This window comes from Falco punctatus (genome assembly GCF_963210335.1).
Source record: "Falco punctatus genome assembly, chromosome: 8".
NCBI lineage: Eukaryota > Metazoa > Chordata > Aves > Falconiformes > Falconidae > Falco > Falco punctatus.
Genome location: NC_137588.1, coordinates 1,961,148 through 1,981,498, shown reverse-complemented (window position 1 = coordinate 1,981,498; position 20,351 = coordinate 1,961,148). Strand labels below are relative to the sequence as shown.

At 42.8% G+C, this 20,351-nt stretch overlaps 1 protein-coding gene across 5 annotated transcripts; it reads right to left on the bottom strand.

The window, feature by feature from the left end:
- Positions 1-1,303: 1,303 nt before the first annotated feature.
- GTF3C3 (general transcription factor IIIC subunit 3) lies at positions 1,304-20,204 on the bottom strand. 5 transcript variants are annotated; one of them, XM_080399360.1, is made up of 19 exons: positions 20,071-20,204; positions 18,939-19,035; positions 16,204-16,394; positions 15,660-15,783; positions 14,963-15,154; positions 14,529-14,694; positions 13,320-13,467; positions 11,530-11,602; positions 10,439-10,528; positions 9,263-9,366; positions 8,494-8,665; positions 7,845-8,047; positions 7,154-7,255; positions 6,108-6,243; positions 5,209-5,446; positions 4,691-4,881; positions 3,924-4,048; positions 2,974-3,126; positions 1,304-1,975 (listed from the first exon to the last, which is right to left on the bottom strand). In XM_080399360.1, the coding sequence occupies exons 1-19, from the start codon at positions 20,167-20,169 to the stop codon at positions 1,853-1,855; spliced, it is 2,727 nt and encodes a 908-aa protein (XP_080255486.1). In that variant the 5' UTR covers positions 20,170-20,204; the 3' UTR covers positions 1,304-1,852. The 5 variants fall into 5 exon arrangements, with proteins under 5 accessions (XP_080255486.1, XP_080255487.1, XP_080255488.1 ...); XM_080399361.1 differs by having other exon boundaries at positions 10,439-10,525; XM_080399362.1 differs by lacking the exon at positions 20,071-20,204 and adding an exon at positions 19,622-19,748.
- Positions 20,205-20,351: the final 147 nt, after the last annotated feature.

The window sequence follows — 20,351 nt, the reverse complement described above, 5'->3', positions numbered from 1 at the left end:
TGCTTTTATGACCAGTACTTCGAGTATGCCTGGAGGTAGCCTTTTATATAAAAAAGTAATGAATGGTAATGCCTTGATGGCGGTCGATTTTTAAGACAACTCTTAAAAAATCCCTTTCCTCTATGTCAAGACTATTTAAAAAAAAAATGTACAAGCAATAGGATTCCGAGTGTTTCAGACTGTTTTGGAAAAGAATAATGCACAGGGAATCTGCACACTGGGCCTCTGGCATCTGCTTTCTAAGCATGAGTTCAGTGCCAAGTGCTGTTATTTCCTGGGACATCATGAACGTTTTTTGTATGAGGGGACAGGAGTCACTTGCAAGAAGAAACAAATCAACAGGGTTACAAGATGTGAAGAGGCCAATAAAGACTAAGGAGAGCTTCAACAGAAGAATTTTTACCCCTAGGTGATGCAACAATACCATCCTGTGAGGCAGCTCCGGTTCACACAGCAAACACTGGGCCACCTTGACAAAACCAGTGATGAGGCATCACAAAGAGCAAGAAGTGAAACGAAGGTGAGGGACCCGTCCTCTCCCTTCTTCTGCAGCTTATGAATGCCCCTGGCTGACACAACTAAAATGGCTGTTTAATTTCCCATGCTGCAAACTTGGCACGGGGCTTGCAAACAGCGAGGGCAGCGCTGCATAAACACAGTGAAACACGCTGGCCCTCTGCGAGCTAGCGAGACTGCCTGGGAACGGGTCTCTCGCCTCTGTATTCCCACTGTGGCCCAGCATATCTCTAGTGAAGTGGACATGCAATATATAGTAATTTAATGTTTGATTTGAGATAAAACTGCCTTTAAAATTAGATCTGTCTCTTATTCACTGATTTAAATTCTGTGAAATGATCACAGAACGGCAATACCTGTAACAGTGGGCCAAGCAAACGGCAGTTGGCTGCAATACCGCAAGTAACAGGAGTACTTGGGAGACAACAGCACGGTTTGGTTTCTGTTCAGCAAGCTACCTGGCTGGGAAGTATTCTTCAGCCTTATTTTGCTGTAGAGCATAAGATATATCAATTTCAAATTAAAAAAAAAAAATCAATAAAAATATAAAAAATCATATGCATAGAACTATATACCTTTTAAAATTTATGTTAAAGCGTTGCATCCTGCTTCTCTTGCTGGGTAGGAAGCAGCGTGCTTCCACCGTCATGTGCTACTGTTCAACTGTCAGAAACAAACCCCAGACCATTTGCAAGGTATGTTAAATAATAAGATGTATGATATTATTGCACTAAGTTTTGCTATAAGGTGTCCAGTACGCTGTATGTTTGCTGAGAATAAGTAAACGTTATCGTTAACCTCAGAATTTTTATTAACAAGTCCAGAAGAACAAAGGTCACATTGATTTCAGTAAAACAGGAATCAATCTCCTTCAAACAGACCAGCTGCTAGGAATACGAACTCCTAGAAAATTCTGAATACTTTAAATATCTCAAAACACCAAGTTCTCCCTCCTCTAGGGATCAGTATGTGCCTATTTCTTCTACATTATAGTAATTTAACGCTGCACATTACAAAACCCCCATCACCAGTGAATACGGCTTCTGTTTTCACTGGTGGATTCTATGTGCCAGCCTGAAGGTCTGATCAGAGAGCAAGGCATCAGAGGAGAGGCGCTACTAACAGCCACGCTTGAGCACGTCAGCGCGGCGCAGTTTCCATCCGTATGCGATACGGCCCAGTGGCAGAGGCAGAAACAGTCCATAAAGCTGCATACAGCATCAGCCATGTCTCTGACCGCCCTCGGGGAAAGCTCTACCTAGAAAAAAGCTTCCCCAGCATCGCATAATGCAAAGGTTAATACAAACAGTATCGATCCCACCTGCCACAAACCTCATCACACGACCGCATAGGTATAAAGCATCTTTTGAGCCATTCTGGTATTTCCACTGCTCTGATAAATAAGCGACAAGTTAAAGGCAGTATCTCTTCTCAAGTCTGTCTGATCGGTTTCTATTCCCTGTAAAAATAATTATGAAGAAATACACATTGTTAGTAATGATTAGAAAAGTCATCTATATGCAAAAGTAGTGTAAAACTTGCAACATGAGTAGAAATCAAATGGGATCGTTTCAATGATTCTAGTTCTCGGTGGAAACCAGTGGAATCAAATCACACATTCATGGTTTGTACAGGCTTCCAGCTGTACAGAAATGGAAGCGGTATTCCCTGTGCCCTCCCTCTTTAACGAGTTTCCACATGTTAATCACAAGAGTTCTATAATTACATACTCAAAATGTTAGCTGCAAATTAGGTAGCCAGCTGGCCAGACAGGAAAGTACCAGGTTCACTGTCTCTGCAGGCCAAGTGTGCATCTGTCCCGCCAGGACCTGCGTGCTGCCTGCATCCCTCCCGCAGCCACGCGGCTGCTGCTCCAGCCCCGCCACGCTGCCCTGCTCCCACGCCTCTGACACACCAACCCTTCCTGCTGCCCGCGCACGCTCGGCATTCCCCTGCCCACCTACCCCAGCACGAGGCAAAGACCTTCCCTGGGACCGGCCTTGTAAACCTGCGGTACGCCAGCCGGGGTGATCCCGCAGCGACCAGCCGGAGCCAAGCCAGGCTCAGGCACCTTCGGGCCCCCTTGGTACCGCTTCGTGCTGCTCCAGCACGCTGTCTTACAGCACAGGCGAGTGCACAGAACTCCCAGTTATTATTTATGGCATGTGATATAGACGAAGTTCAGCTACTTAATGCAGGTAAAAAGTTGTTGAGCAACCCTTTTTGCTGCTACTTCAGCCTATTAGTAAATCCTTCACAATTCATAAACCTCTGAAATTAACACATGCTTGAACACATTACCAGGCGACATCAGGCTGGGGCTTCCAGGGACAAGGGATTACAACACAAATTAAGGGAAACTCAACTACACAAGTTTTATGCACCTATTTTAACTGTAGCTGAGAAATGATTAACATTGACCTGACTTTATTCTCTGCACGTACAAAGATACGGTACCTCTAAGGTGAGAGGAGGAAGTTCAAGTGCTTTTTGGTAGTAATGGATGGCCAGGTGCAGCAATCCCAGCTGGTGAAGGCCACGGCCAAGGTTGTAGAAAGACTCTTGACAGGGTCCACGCAGGTCCAAGTACCGGTGAAGGAAGGAGAATCCCTGCACACATATTACGGGCATTTGTGAATGTTCCCTTTGAGAAGACGGCAGTGAAGTCTGCCAGAGAACGGCTGTTCGAATGTATCTGTTCACGCTTTTGACCTGTGCTTCCCCACAAAACCATGTGCAAGGGGGAGGCCAAAAGTCAGTCACATGTGATTGCTGAGACCATAAAAACCGCTCTGTCAGTCTCACTGCCACGGGCAACAGCCGGGAGATCTTTTGTAAGTAACTGAACACACAGGTATTTAGTACAGTGCCTGCCAGCACTAGCTAGCTGGCTAAATGTGTACGTATGCATCTGGGTGTTTACGTACTCCACACACAGATATGGCTGGGTCATGTTCAGAGGAGCCAACCACCTTAAAAAACATGCAGCCAAAGGACTGGCTAGAGCAACATCTTATTTTATCTCTAAAAAGTCTTTAAAAGCTAACTCTCCCCCACTTGCCTCTCCAGGGCAAGAAGGAAAATTTGGAAGAAAATCCAGAATGCAGCCACCAAAGCTGAAATTAGTAACATTTTCAAACACAGCTGGCAGCTGCTCGCATCTATGCCAGCAATCATTTTGCACACACAGCACAGCAGGCTGTGTGTAGCTAAAAGAAGAGGAGATTCAGATGGGTATAACTAGAGTTCAAAAGCATAACTCGCCTGGGCTCATGTTTCACCACTTCCCTCTTTTGAAACATCACATTAATTATGAAAAGCTATTTTAACAGACTGTGTTGTAGCCAAAACTGTGCAAGATACAAAGCCAGGAAACAGTTTCGGTAAAGCTAATGACACTAACTCACCTGCACGAGAAGAGCGTGCCTCTTCAACACGTATTTCTGAGAAGCCATGTGGATGAACGTCAAGCCAATACAAAGGCTGTACAGAGGTTCATCTGGGTTTGCACGAAAGGCTTGCACATACTGTCCTAAAAAGCAAATAATTGTGTGTTGTGAAAAGCATTCCTTAAGAATTTAAGGGTAAAAAAAGAAAATATTCAAATTAGAAGTGTGAACTGAAAGAAATGGCTTAATAGATCTACATCAAAATACACGACGAAAAAAACCTGAAAGAAAATTTTACGTTTTCAGCCTTCTTTGGATTCTGAAGGAAGAATACAGACTGGGATGTAAAAATGTAAACAGAAACCAACCAGTCTCAGAGGGCAAACACGGTCCTTGCTGGGATTTATATCCTGGAGGCCACACATCTTAAGTGTGACACGTGGAGGGCTTGACTGAAAGCAGCAGGCTTACTTCAAAGGCCTGCTTGAAATGTCCAGCCAACTTTATTTGCTGTGTAAATTGGTCTGCTTCTGTCCTCATGCTTTATCATCATTAGCCTTCAATTGTCTTTGCAAGTTAGTTACATTTGCAATGTGTGCTGAACTTGAAGCATGCCAGCTTATTTTTTATTAGCAATGCTTTGATTTGTGTACAAAATAATTAAAGCACCAGACCAACACTGCAAAGCCACCTAATTTTCTAACATATGAAAAAAATGGCTGTAATAAATGTTTCTCAGAAAAAACACATCACTTGTATTAATATTAGAACATTAATGGTATTACCAAGAGCATGTTTGAAACTGCCAGATACAAACGCATTATGCCCGTTTAGGACACACAGGGCGTGATTATCGGGATTTTTCAGCATCAAGCGGAGACAAAAGCGATGGTGACGGACATCCTGAGATTGCATAGTGACTTGATTGAAGATGTTCCATAGCTGAGGTTTATTGACATTTTCCATTACCATGATTCTACAGAATGAAAGGTGTATCAGAAATCAGTAAATACTGTATCTGCAATAAAACCTCCACAGTTTAGGACACTCAAAGAGCAGGTCACGACTGAGGCAAAGCCCAGAGTGAAAGACAGAACCAACGGTTCTGGGCAAACCTACCAGCCCACGGCAGGGTGCCCTTGTGGAGCTGTCAGAAAGCTCCTGTAACTGCAGCAGCCTCCTCTGCTTTAGCAGAAGCTGGAAGGCACCCACCTGCCTCCTGCAGCTGTATCTGCAGCGGCACGACTACAGCCCCAGTGGAAGCAATAACAGAAGCGACTGCTCTACCTCCTCAGCACCCCACCTGATATAGTTGTACGCTTTCCTGAAGTTCTTGTCCAGAATCGCAGCAGAGAGCCCAAAGTATTCCAGCTCCTTGCGTTTTTGTCTGTCATCATAAAATGAATAATATTCCAACGAGGAATCCACCAGTAGCTCTGCCTCCTTGTACCGGGAGAGGTCACACAAGGAATATATAGCTTTCAGGAGGAGGTTCCACCAGTCATCTTTTGTCAGGACACTTGTGAGAACAGCAAAAATTGCTAAAAATATTGAAGTCAGTAAATTGAGAAAATTAAAACCAGAGCTAAACTAATAAAAAAAAAAAAAAAAGGGGGGGTAGGTACATCAAACTGATCTTTTCAAGAACATTAACAGGTAAAATAAAGATTAAACGTTTACTTTTTTTCAGTTGAAGTGCAGTTTGTAAAACGCCAGCAAAAAAAAACCCAAGTCAAAACTTGGGAACAAATGGCAAGAAATACACACAGTTCAAGTTATAAACCTACTACATAAATGCATCGAAATCACTCTTCCTAATCTACCAAATGGTCCTTAAGAATGCGTAGCCTGGTTCAACCCAGTCCAGGCCAGTTAAAAAAGTCACAGCACTTTTACAACGGGTATTTCATCACATTCTAGATTTGCATGAACTATATTAGCACCGGGGAGAAAGCTGGACTACGCGCTCTCTAGAGGTCCTTCTCAGTTTGAGTTACTCTGTAATCTTACTAATTCTCTCCAAATGGGGACTGGTCCCTTAAGTTATGTTATCTTCAGTTTTGCTGCCTTCTGTGCCCTAGCAATAAAGCAATGTCAACATGAACTGCATGGCCTTAGCGTGCAAAATAGTCGCACTCATCTCGTTTTTCAGAACTAAGGAGCTCGTCCTTAGTTGCTTCGTTTTTAATAAATATTTGTTACCTTTCGCATCGCAATTTGCTGTCTCTTGGTCGTCATTGTCAGAAATTTTATCCCTTGACACCTTAATAAGATAGAGGTGCCTCTCTCCAGATTTGGAACTAGATATCAAACACACCTGAGCTCTGCTCATTGCTACCTAGAAACAAATTCAAGGGCAGCATTTCAGATTACATTAATACATCCTATGACAAAGGCAGCTCTGTGGCCAACCCAGCTTGCTCACATCACGTGCCACAACAGTCTGCAGCTCAGAAACGCTGCAACTGAGCACGATCATGCGAGAGAACATTCCCAAGAGGGAATGTATTATCTCTGCATCGTCTCATGCTCCAGCGCGAGCTGGGCTATGCAAAAGATGCAAACTCTTCAAATGACTTAAAAGACTTCTCCTGGGGTTGGTACATCCCCATACATACTGAAATCAAAACTATTTGCCGAGGCACGACAAGAGCAGTGCCTTTCTGTATCTCTTTCAGAAATACATGGCTCATCAGCCATTCAGCCAGTGCAAGGCAGGAGTAACGGCTCTGACCAGATGGATAAAACTGAGGTCTAAATATTCCCCTCCCTCACTCCCTATCTAAAACAAACAAAAACCAATTAACACAAAACTACCACCACTGTATTTACTGGCTAAACAAATTCTTTTTCCATTATTTTACCACAAGAAAATATAAAAAAAAACTTCTAAGAAATTAAAAAGGAAACTGTTGAAGCAGAAGCCAGCATCCACACTTCAAGAAAGCACTCTGCTGACGGCTAAAAAGGTTAAGAAGCAGCTTTGGTATTCAGTGCGTTCTATGTACACCGAGAAATGTGGAGGTGAAGTCACTGTATTAAGAATTATAAACACAAGTGGTCCTCGGTTCTGAACACAACAGGGAGGAACACCAGCGTTACAGGCTCCCTGCAAGATTATTACCTGACAAAATTATGAAACCATTTGCATATCAAAACCACTAGCTTTCCTCCCGAGTTTGTCACTTGTCTTAACCCAACTCATGGCTATCCAATTTCTTCAAGCGTAGCTGGGAAGATTGCCTTACCTTCAGCAGCATTGCCAGCATTGTAAGTAACGTGTCTATGTAACCATACATTTTGCCTTGGGAATACAGCAGCGTCGAACGATGGAGGAGCAGCTTTAATTCCTGGATAATATTGAACATTATTATTCAACCTCTTACACAGAGTGAGTTTGCAAAACAAACCATTTTGACTCAAGACAGTATTACTAGGATTGTAAAAGCTTCTAGAAAGCTGGAAGAATCTTAGCAGCACCAGGTAAGATCTCCCTCAACTGCCCTGCAGCAGTTGCTGTTTCAAATTCGTGCATTTCAGAGAATTCCGGCACAACTCTTACCTACAGTGAAGGTGTTGCTGGAGAGGGGATACAGGACCTTCGCTACGCCACCAGTGACCATCAACAGGGGCCAAACGAAGTAGCTTGTACGTACCAACGGCTGACCAACGCGATGCGAAGTGACTGGCGTCACAACTGGTTCTCAGCACCGACACAAAGGGATCAGGTGGGACGGGGGAAACGCTGACGAAATGGTCAGGGAGAAAAAGCCACGAGGACTCACCCCCGATACCCCGCAAGAACCTCCCTGTGCTCTGAAGGCTCACCATCCTGTAGGCAAGTCTCAACCCCGGTCCTATATAGCTGACACCTTTGAGCACTGCCATGGTTTAGCAGAACAGCACAGCCTGAGCTGGCAGCACAGAACCTTTACCCACCTGCTGGGCGGCGTTGGCATCCTGAGCCAGCGTGTCTGGATCATACATGGGCTCCAGAGCCTCCAGAGCTTTCTCAGGCCGGCCCAGCTGCTGCTGAAGTGTTGAAAGTGAGATTCTCGCATCCAGATGCAACGGAGCAAGTTCAACAACTTTGGCATAGCTCTCTGCGGCACGCTCCATGTGCCCCAAGGCCTTCAAGCACTCTAGAAATACCATAAACACCACAATACACTTACACGGCAGGAAGAGATGACTTCAAAGCTTGCAAAATAGTTAACATGATTTTCAGATATTTTTTTCAGTTAAAACCACACAAAACACGTATTAATAAAGTGAAAACATTCAGAAATATGCAGAGGCATTCGCAGCTTCACTTAAAACATCATCAACTGACACAGGATGGAATGCAGAATAGATGCTGTTTCATTTACATGAAAATAAAGTATTTTTAGCTGAAGTAAATTTCAGTCTACATGAAGAACACAAAAATGCTCCATGACAGGGTTGTCACAGTAAACTCCAATTACAGTTTTGCAAATACCAATTATCATTCCACATGTGAATCTGAAACTCCTGCGATCTTAGGTAAGGGCCCCTGGAAACGCTCAGGGTTGTATTCCCAGCTCTCAGCAGTCCTGCTCCTCCTCACCTGCGTGCCGAAGCCAGACAACAGCCAAGTTGTATCGCTCCGAACAGACAAGGGAACTCAAGAGAGGCAGTGCCGAGTTGTATTCCCCAACATCCAGAAACGCCTCTGCGACGTCCAAATACAAGTCACCCATTTCTTCTGGATTTTGTTCCACCAGAGTGGTCAGAAGAGGCTTTAAAAAACCCACACAAAACACTAACAGCACAAATAACCAACGAGAACATTTCTTCAAGGTACGGTTATTGGAAGCTTACATTTTTATGCTGTGATTTTTAGTCTATCTGCATTCTGAACCACATCTCCTTTATTTAAATGTTAGTTTAAAAGTGAAAAATAAAGATCTGAATTTCAGAATACCTGAAAAAGCCACATTCCTATTCTAGACATTTCACATCCATACATTTCACATCCAATGGGTGAAAGTTCCCACCAGTAAGGGGTGCTCTTTATGAAAGAACAGTCTTCCCATTTAGTAGGGCTTTAAAACAAAGCAAAGATGTGTTCCTTAGTGTTCAACAGCTTTGCAATGCGGTCCTGGGCCTCTCACAGCACCCAGGCTGCGAGTTACTGGGCTTTCCTAATACTTCCACTGGAGGCGTAACTGATAAGAACAAAAATAGTATTTCTACTGTTAGAGTTTTGCTAGGTTTCTCTCTTGGAGAATTGCTGCAGCGTTCTCAATGACCTCAGTCATACGAAGACAGGAAAAATGACTTGCTTTGGTGAGTTATTAAAACATCCCCCAACTTCCAAGTCGGTTTCTACGTACATTGAGTGGCTCTAGGATGTTCAAGTGAACCAAGCACACCATCAGCTTGACTGTGATGTCTATGGGGACGCCCTCAGGGATGCAGCAGCTGACCTTCTCCACAGCTGTGAGAAAATAAGGAATTTCTTTCTCAATGCATAGGCCTTAATAAGCACTTCACAAGCTACACATCCCCTCCAGGCCATGCTCAGCTCCACTGAAGAAAAAACATTCTCACTGACTCTAGCAAATGTCAGTGTAGGCCTGGCCTCTCTCCTTTTATACCTTTCCCCGACAGTTGGAACAACTTTTTCCTGCTGTCTCTGATTCTACTAATATCATGTGAAGTATCAAGTGCTATCATTGTCCACTGATTCCAACAGCAGGGTGTCGCAGGATGTGCTTACACCTTTGCCCTCTTAAGATGTCCTTGCTTCATAAAGCTTTCCTTTAGCAATCTGTGCACCTGTCCCCTTTTCTCCCTGCTTTTTGAAGGAAATAGCTTAATAAGAACAAATACCTTAATACAGGGTAAGTCCTGTGTAGCAGGGATCTGGCTGTATACAGTGGAAAACGCTGTTAAGTACAGAACCCTACGCAACACAGAATGCAATCTGATGAGAAGGCAAAGATGAGACCAAGCAGTTACCCACGACAACACCAGCACGTTTCGGGTCGCATAGTAAAACTCCATTATCAGATTTCTTTCACATGCAGTCATGACACCTCCTTAACTTCCCTGTTTAAGTTCTCCTTCATCTTCATTCTTATACCAGACATTCAAAGGATGACTGCTATGACCTGAAAAAACTGATTTCTGACATAAGGCTTCCCTATTACTTCTATACCCCCATCTAACTACTGCAAAGCACAAAGTGCAGATTAATTCGTCATTTCTCTGAACATCTTAATACCCAGCATGACAGTAACTATTCACCTACTGATACATTCTTACAAAATTAAAGATTTTCTTTTCAAAGTGGGTAGGCCCTGGGAGAATGCTTTTGGCTTTGGTGGCTGGCTGGGTCAGAAGTAAGTTCTAACTCAGGAAGACAGTACACAGGAAACCTTTTCTGGATGAAGCCCTATTTCTCTGCTGTTAGAAGTCTTTCACTGTTTTTATATGGTTGCAACCAGGCTCCTGAGCGTATGATCAGTTTGCAGACATGTACGCAATTAAAAAATTAAATTACTTACCTGCAGCACTGGATTCTGCAACTGGATGACTCTGGTCGTCAGCCACTGTCTCCTGGTTTTCCTGAGTTTCTCCCACTGCCCCTGCATCTTCTTAAAAAGATGAGCAGATTACCCTAGAAGCACCAGCTAAGCCAAAAGTCACTTCCTTTTGAATCCATAATCAATTGGTAGCTTACTCTGAGAAGCAGATATATTTTTTTTAATTTTTTTTGGAAGGACAGCAGAGCAGGAAGCAGTCAAGAAAGGTATAAAGCGGCTGAGGGCGAGGGACCAAGCAAGGAGCGTACTTCAGAAGCTTTGTCTTAACCAACTGCATACCACAGGTAACTCGGCAATGCTGTGCTACAATTCCTAGACTCATTATAGTCTTCTTATAAATTACCTGTTAGAAGTCTCTATCAGGACAGCTGTTCATTGATCAAGTGTATTTTGACCTGGTCCATTAAAGCAAAAAGCCCACAGACGGAGTTTACACCTACATTGCATTTGGACCGGATTGCTGAACCAACCAACTGGTTTAATTGTAGAACAGATGCCTGCTTATGGAGTTGGCACGCCGCGATCGCTCTACAGCCCAACGTTTTCAAACGTAAGCAATGACTTGCACAGAGCAGGTTTCTCAAAGACAACGTACTTCATTCAACTACAAGCTAACATCCCTACATTTGTATATACCAAAACATTTAAATGCTTAACAGAAGTAGGGTTTGTGAATATTAGTCTCAGGTCAAAGATTGATACTCTTGAGTATAGATGCCACTAAGCTCATGCAATTTTTTTCAGAAGCTATTTAGCTGGCAGAAATAACTGGTCTGATGTGAACACTCAGAGGAATGTTCGGCGCTTTAAAAGGCCTCCAGTTGCCTGGAGAGCAGTCCTTGTCCTTAATGAGTCAGCAGGGCTAACTGGACATCAGGGTTAACTCCTCACAGAAAGCTGAGGTCATGCCATGTAATGCATTAAAAACACTGAAAAGTTTCAAAAGAGAAAACATGCATCAAAATATACTCAGGAGTTGAAAAGGTAATGGAAAGAAAGATGCCCTAGTAGATGAACAGCAGGGTCATACTAACCACTCGTTAGCTACTTACCTTTTCTCTCCTCTGTCGGACTTTTTTCCGATACTTTCTTTTCAAGTACAATTCCTGCAAAATCTGTAATAACCTAAAACAGACAAGTAACTTGGATCAATTTAATGATTTAAAGGATGTCTGGAGTAACCAGCTCACATGGCAGTTGTTCTGGACATCGCAAAAGTTATAAGAAAAGCTGCATTCATTTCACATGGGGTTAGTTGACCAGTACTGAGTCTGATCACCTTATGTCTGTCTGCTATTTCTGGACTACTTAAGATGATCCAATCAGCATCTTTTTAGCAAATACAACAGTTACTTTCATCACAACTAGAAAAGGTTTTAACCTTTATAGCTACTTTTAATGCCTTTGGAAGATGGAAAAAGAAAGCAAAGCACTGAGTAAATAGCTCAGCTCTCCATGGATTCCTCAGCCTAACACCCTGCAAGGAAACCATAGGTCTGCCTCAGTTAAAAAGGAATAACTGAATAAAATTCATAGCTACGTACAGAAATTTTACAACAGCCCTGGTCATACACATCATGACCTCAATAAAATCGGTACAATTCAATAGAACAACTAATTAAAAAAAAATTGAAATCAAAGACGCACAGTTCAAGACATTCACTTGCCAACAGGGAGCTGTGAGAGGGGGAACGCACAAGTGTAAAGGACCACTGTCTGCGACCCAATGCAGTTTGGTATTTTGTCCATGAATTTAAACGTATTTCAGTCATTATTGTTGCCAAAACAAGAGTGATAAACGCAGAGTACATGGCCATTAGAGGAACATCCCAGACGGGTGTATTCAGGTGTATTTTTTAAAGGCTCAGTTTACCAGCTCAAATACAATTTCAGCTTTCCAAGAACAAGAAACACCGTCACAGGAACAGACCTGAGGAGAACCATTGAGCAGAAACAGGGGAGCAGTTCTGCAGCTGAGGACTGTATTACTAAATCTGGCAGCTAAATGCTGGGTACATAAAATTGACTGTTTGATTTTTAAAATAGGTAGAAGTACAGAGAAGGGTCAGAGGAGTTGTCTGCAGGCTCATGAGGCTTCGCACTGATAGACAGTGAGCTAAATAAAATCTTGGCGGGGGGAAAGGAGATCGTTTAACATCAGAAAATGAGAATGTTAACATGGAGAAAGTCCCTACTAATGGTGTCTCTTCAATCTACCTTGGAAAGGATAACAATGGCCCAATACTAAAGTCTTTCCTCTCAAAGCCAGACCAAATCATCTCAGAAACAGGCCTCAAAAGTGAAGGTTAACACCCCCAGAATAAACTGAAAGCAGATATGCTGTCTTCTCCAATTCCTAATCCTTTAGAGTCAAGACATATCGCCTTTCTGGAACGCATGCTTGATGCTTAACCCATGCACTCTTAGCCATAACACGGGTATGCCAGATAAAGCACAACGGTCTGCGTTTGAACCATGAGGCCATTCTGTGTCGCCCTTTTAACCTTCAGTTTAAGGAACACCCTTTGCTGGTAGCACTCACAAAACCAGATCGTGGTCCTCTCTGGCTACTAAGATTAGAGCAATTGTAGAGAAGGAAAGGAAGGGTCCCCAGATTTTAAGCCTGTAACAGCATACAGGTCTATCAGCCCCCAGGTTCTTAAATCAAGCTGTTAACTTCAATGCTAAGTACTACAGAACTAAGAGCAAGCAATCTGTACCTGATCAGCTCTACCACTATAGAAACATGACCATATTTAAGCACTATAGGAACATAAACTGCACATCCTGACTTGTAAGGAGGTGCCGAACACGATACAGAAATGCATTTAATTCTCCATACCGCCAGTGCTTTGTCATACTGTTTGGAAGAAATACACAGTTCAGCTGCGATGTTAACATCTTCCATGGAGACAAGGCTCTGGTGTTTAGCAAAGGCTTCTTCTATTATCTCAATAGCAGAGGTTACATCATTTGCTTCATAATAACTCCTACAAAACACAGGTATCAGACAATAAGTATTTGAGATAACTGACAATATGTACTTTGAACACTAGCGAAAGGATTTTCATATTTATTTTATTTTTGCCTATTAGCAAATATTTTCATTAGCAAGAGTAAGTTACAAAAGACAGTGAGAAAGGGGGTGCTTTTCCTTCCCTTACAACTGTTGACAATTTTTATGTATTTCAAAGAAATTTCAAAGAACTACCATGTTTTTTTCCCCCTGTGTTAGGACATTCCTGGAGTTCTCACCACAGTATCCCCAACCTGGAGCCAGGTATCAATACTGTATCACATTAACCTAGTTTCAGGAAAACCTTCAACAACAACATTGTTACAACACACTGCCTTGCATTTTTTCGGTGCATTTCACAGCCACAAACATCAAAAGACTTAAAACTGCTCTGAAACAAGTCAACAACAGCTTACTACAAGTTATGTGTGAGAAAGCTGAGATACAAAGTAGTTAAACAACTTCCTAAAAACTACCATAAGAGAGCTACAGGCCTTAATCACCAGCCTTCCCTGCCTCAGGCAAGCGTCCATGACTTGATCTGCTCTCTTCAGCAGAAAAAGGGAGGCAGACTTCTACTGGCTCCAGAAACAAATGACAAATCACATATAAACTACATTCTGTTGCCGATGGTTCCTATTGCGGATCGAATATTTTGTTTCATTCAGATTTGCTGGCAATAGGTTTCCAGGTCTCTAGTGATATTATACGGTTAAAAAACATACTGCATTTGTATACAATTGTCCACTGTAGGCATTTTTCCAATGCTCAGTGTTTGCATTTTATTCTCTTAGTGTAAAAGAATGGAACACTTCTAAGATGATGCATTGATCCTACCCAGGACAATTCCCACATGTCAGCCTTTGGTAACATCACAACAGTTGGGGGGTGCATGCCTGTGGGGGGGTCACTCCCACCAAAACCACCTGCATTCCTTGATTTCAGCTGCATACCCAGCTTGAATCAGCTGTACAGTTTATTAATATCAGCTTTTGAGAAACCCTGGAAAACCAAATCGCAATATTTTTAACTTACTTTGCCATGTCTCTGGCCAACTGCATAAAGCGCTCTCCATCGGAGGGAGACAGGAGGTTCAAAATACGCCTGTAGCCATCCATGGCCAACTTATGTTCCCCCAGCTGCTCATACAGGCTCGACCTCTCCCACAGGTACCGCACATTGGTTGCATCGTATTTCAGAGCTACAAGAAAAAGCGTATTACTAGCCTAGTTGAGGAAAAGGCAACAATGGATTTCACGCTTATTTCCCTGACTACATGAATGTTACTGGACACGCACAAGGTTTCTGTAAGAACATGACATCCGGTATTACAGTCACTAATCTTTTACCAAAGTCCAGACAGAGGTACCAGAATCTTAGCAAACTAAAGCAGAAAGCAGAAGAAAACAAAATGATTGCCATTAGCACCTAACATTTATTTTACATGATTAAAACAGATGCTACGCTACCTTTTGTGTAGCAAAAAACAGCCTGTTTGATATTGTCCTGTTCCAGTGACATTTCTGCTAGTCTAACCCATTCCTCAGTATCACTTGGATTTAAGTGAGCTGCAATCAGTTCAAACTGTAACGACTTCTCCATATCACCCTGGTCTTCATAGATCATGGCAAGAGTGGAAAACGGCTCATGAGCAAGAGGAGCTGTGCAAGACAAAAAAATGATTAAGAACTATTATTTTAAAACCACCTTGAAAAACAACTTGCTTTTCTGCAAAAACAGACAGCAGAATTATATGAAACACCACCATTGGTGTTTAAATTCAGAAAAAAACTTGCAGACAAGCTTCTAGTTCCTTTTTGTAAATTATTAAACAGCCTAACCGAATATAACAACAACCATTTACAAGCATTATCCTACACTGTAAGTTAGGCCAACGATTATACCCTGGTTCTACAAAGACAATAAAAGCAAACTGGATAAAGCTAAGCAAAGGCCAGGCCTCTGCAGAATTAGGGTGCTAGTTTCCTTTCATAAGCAAAACAATATAGGAAATGCACCATGTATTCTTAATTCCACACTTCTTATACAGTGACTTTCCTTGTACGAGTATTTTTCATCATCAGTGAAGCCATACTGAGTTTTCTGATGCACCATCGCAATTTCACCCCGCCCTTAGAGCCAAGAAGTTTTACCATTCTAGCCTACCTTGTCGAATGATTTCCATGCACATTAGAATAGCCTCCTCACGCTCTCCTCGAGCAAACCTGATATTGGCCTCTCCCATCAGACCTCTCAAAGCACGAGGAAGCTTGCTGCGAGGTCTTTTCTCCTAAAGGGAAAAGGGGTATTGTTTCTACCAAGGATTCAGCAGTGCCCAAATTCACGAGACATCAATCACACTTGTGTCTAACACAACCTAATAACAAGTTATTTAGTACTAACGATATTAAATGACTGACTGAAATGTTTGCTTATTTTCAGAACTGACACAGTAACTCAGATATGTAACACAAATATCATCCAGACACTAGAAAAACTCACTTCATTATTTCTGAAAGTTTTCAAACGGTACTCTACAGTAAATCTCAAAAAAACAAAGACAGGTGACACCACCATAAGCATTAGTATCCTACACAGAATTATTTTTCAGGCCAGGTTCTCAGCAAGCAGCTAAAAATCACATAAAGTGGCATTTATGCACTATGCTGCAGGAGATACAGGAAAGTTACGTGAAAGTTTAAATACTTGCTTTCATCATTTTCTTGGTCTCTCGATTAAGTACCATCTCCAATACAAAAACATCTCCAGCTGTGGGTTGCTCAGTGGTTTCTTCTTCCTCTTCTTCCTCTTCCTCTTCATCCTCCTCCTCATCATCATTTTCCCCAAGCATGGATGCAAAGACCCGATGAACAGATTTACTGACGCCATCTGAAGTTTCTCCTGGTTAAGAAAGAAGCAAGAAAGGTTTACGATATCATCAAGAGTACACGCTGCTTATCAGGACAAATGCAGAGAAAACTGCATTGTTCGTAATTAGTAGCCTACTTGAAACAGCTATTTTATATGAAAAAGGCCTGCAGAAATGCAGAAAAACTATTAACAACCTCTGGTTCTAAAACTCTGCGTGATTCATCACCAATGCTTAGCATACACCAACCTCTAACATTTTTTAGATATCTGAAATGAAAGCATGCAGGAACACACAGAATAAAGCAACAATTCAAGATTTTTCTCAATCCATACAAGAGAAGCATATTAAGCAATTTTCAGGCACTGAACTGGATGGATGGAATAAAGCTTTCCAGCTGAAGAGGCTAAGTGAGCAGACAATTATACCTAACGACAGTCCAGCACCCGACTTCTAGAAGTAATTTAAAACAAGATCTTGTAACCACTCTATCCATGACAATAAGTACCTTTCAACGTGTATAAATGCAAAATCCAGATTATTCACATTTCCCCAGAAAAAGAAATAAAAAAAATCTTTAAAATAAGGATGAATATGATGCCATATATGCTTTAAGCATATTTTTTTTGGATATATAATTAAAAAAAAAAACACCTCACATTTTTTAATTACAACTTTTCATTACGAAGTTAACCCAGGGTTATAACCTCCCACAAGTCTGTACCTATGCAAAATATCAAAACCTGCAGCATTTAAAAGTTTCAGCTGGGGGACTGGTGTCCCTGCCCATCACAGGGGGGCTGCGACTAGGTGATATTTAGGGTCCCTTCCAACCCAAACCATTCTATGATTCTAGGATTGGGCACCTAGAAGTTTGATAAAAGAATAACCACAATATCAGGTTAGGACTGAAAAATAAGTCTATCGTGTATTGCTCATAAACAAGAGGCAACTGGGTACCTCACCTGAGTTTATGGTTTCCTTTTGGGTTATTTTTATTCTAGATTGGATATTAAGTATCTAAAAATCAAGACTTTTCTTCCTCCCATCTAAAAAACCCTGATTATTGATTTTATTTCCCTTTTATTTCAGTCTTCTCGGCTGCAGGAATCATCTGAAGATTGAAGCAGATTAGTTCTGAAGATTCACGTATCAAAAGTGGCTTTAACAATGACCTTTACCTAACATTTTTCTTCTGAATGTCCTAAGTCTAATAGCAGCTCTTAAAATAGCGATAAATATTATCAATGCTTCCTTGATTCTGAATGCTCTTGAGTCTTCCATGCTCTTCGTAGTAGGAGCAGAAGTAACACTATCACACAAATCTATCAGGATACCCTTTTTTCTTAGATGATGGTGATGTGCAGACTGGGTGGAATACAGAACAGAAAAGAGCAGGCTGGAAGTACTTCAGAGACATCAGCAAAAAGAAGTGGTCAATAAGGAAGCACAGTTATCTGGCTCCAAGCACACTTCAGTGTTCATTTTCTGTCCTTCTAGGATGAGGTCTAGCCATACTTTCAAAATCAAGGCACCACTGGTGCAGATTTTAAATGAGACAATTTCAGGCCTATTTTTGAAATTTAAGAAAAAGTCAACCAACCAACCAACCAACCAGAATGACAAGAATTTGCAGAAGAACAAACACAAAGAGATCAAAACGTGCACTTTGCTATCTCACAGCACTGGCAATCCTACAAGAGTATGCCCTGACTGGCACATGGAGAGCATCTCTCTGAAGAGAAGGTGTCTGAAACAGACTGCAACACTAAATCCCAAGCTCAAATCCAGAACTTGAAGTACGGGATCAACAGGCACTGACAAACTAAAGAGAGAAGAGCTGCTCTGACCACTTCCTGCAAGTCCTTTCACTATGTGAGAACCCCAAGGAAGTTACGCTTATTTTGCTAAGGCACCTAAGGAGATAGTACCATCCCAGTAACTGCGGGGGGGGGGGGAGTAGACTGGGACGGGGACGGACGACCCCAAAAAAACAGCCAAGGAATCTGTAGCTAGGAACATCCAGCAGAAAATGAGGATAAAGGCAGGCACTCCAAACAGACCAAAGAACAACTAAGCAGGAGAAAAAACACCAAAAAAAAAAAAAAAAGAGAAAAAAAAAACCCCTCTTGGTTTTAGCTATTTTATTTCACTTTAGATGACAATGGAAGAAAGCAACGCTCATACTACAGCATTAAATATTCTGAAACGTTCAAGATGAACAAGGAAAAAGCCAAAACAAAACAGAGAGAAGAGTGAGATAAGTTAAAGACTCTGAATTATTTGTAACTTTAGAGAGGGTAAATTGAAGCCACATGTTAAGAAGTCAGGAGGGGGAAAATGGAATGTTTCCCAGAAAAAGATGGCCAACTGGCCAGCTCCAGTCCCTTAGAAACACTGAACAAAGTTAAACCCCTGCTATGACTCAGAACATCCTACAAAGATAAACATTCTAACAATGTGCTTCAGTACCTGCAGGTTCAAAAGAAGCAGCCAGGTATTTAGAAAAACTCAGTTGTGAAAGAGCAAACGCCTTCAATGACCTTTTAAATACAAATGATTACGTTAACATTTACCATCGGTTTCATCCTGACTTTGGGATTTCCCGGATGCTTTTCTGGATGAAGACGGAGCCTCTACATCTTCAGTGGCTTCCTCAGCATTTTCACCATCCTACACACGCCAACAATATTAGTTTGCAGCTTTATAGTATGATTCATTGGTACTTCCCCTAATATTTACAATTAGCATTTAGAACATGGGTTTCCAGCTCATGCATTGCTAGTGAATCAGGTGGAATAAGTACTGTATTTTTAAACCAACAAATCCCAGCATTAGTTGCTTTCAAGACATTCTTATCAATGTGAGGTGACTCCAGTGGTGACTGTTCACGTTACTTTTCACCAAAGATACTAGTTCATTGCTTATTCGGCATTAGAGGGAGGCAAGATGATACAGCTGATTGATATTTCCTTTTGTGTTTTAAAAGGCTGGCTTCTAAAAGGATTTGTCAAGTATTGGTAACTTTCTTAAAATACAAACCAGCACTTGTTAATCTGGTATGAAGGTTGCCCTGGGATATCGCTCATCCCTCTATGACTGATTTCTGCTGGATTTGCCCTTTGAAGACCAGGAAATGCAGAAATTCAGCTGCATTTTCACATAAACTGCATTTTCATATAAAGATGGCAAAATGAAAGGTAACTACAATGCTCCAGTCAAGCACACAGAATTACTCAGGATACCTCCATCTGCTTACTTTTGGACACAAAGCCGTGTCTCCCTGTATTTATTGCCGCCAAGAAGCCACAGTGATTACCAGACAGCTGAACTGGATCTCTTCCTTAGATCCCGCACACAAGATGGCAGGGGAGCAGCAGTAGCATACGTGGGACTGATTTTAGATCAAAACCTGCTTCTGCTCACTGCTCTGGCCTGCAGAAGACATTAACGATGGTGCCTGGGGAAAGCACCGCCAGCTTCTGCCAAGGGCAGGGCTGCAGGCCCCAGGGCTCGGCGGTGCCCGCTCCCCGCAGCGCCCGGCTCTGCCGGCACCTCGCCCGTTACGGTCAGACACACCGAATTTATACCCAGCACGGCGGGCACAGACTGCGGCCGAGGAGAGCGGCGCGGCCCGCAAGGCCAGGCAAGGCCCGCGGCTGCCACGGCGGGAGGGAGCGGGCGGGGGGCCCGGGGGGACACACGCACCTTCTCGCGGCTCTTGCGCTCCTCTCGCCGCCGCTCGAACTCCTCGAAGGAGATCTTCCCCTCCAGGTACTCGATCAGCTCCGGGCTGAAGCCCGACATGGCGCCAGCACCGCCCCGCCGCCGCAGGGGAACACTTTTGAAGAGAGGACGCGGGTCCCTCCCGCTATGGCGCCCGCCGCGCTACGGCGCCCGCTCGCAGGAGTTCCGGCCCCGCGCCGCCGCCTAGGGCCGGGCGGCCGCGCCCCAGGAGCTGCGGGGCGGGGGAGCGCCCCGGTACGGCC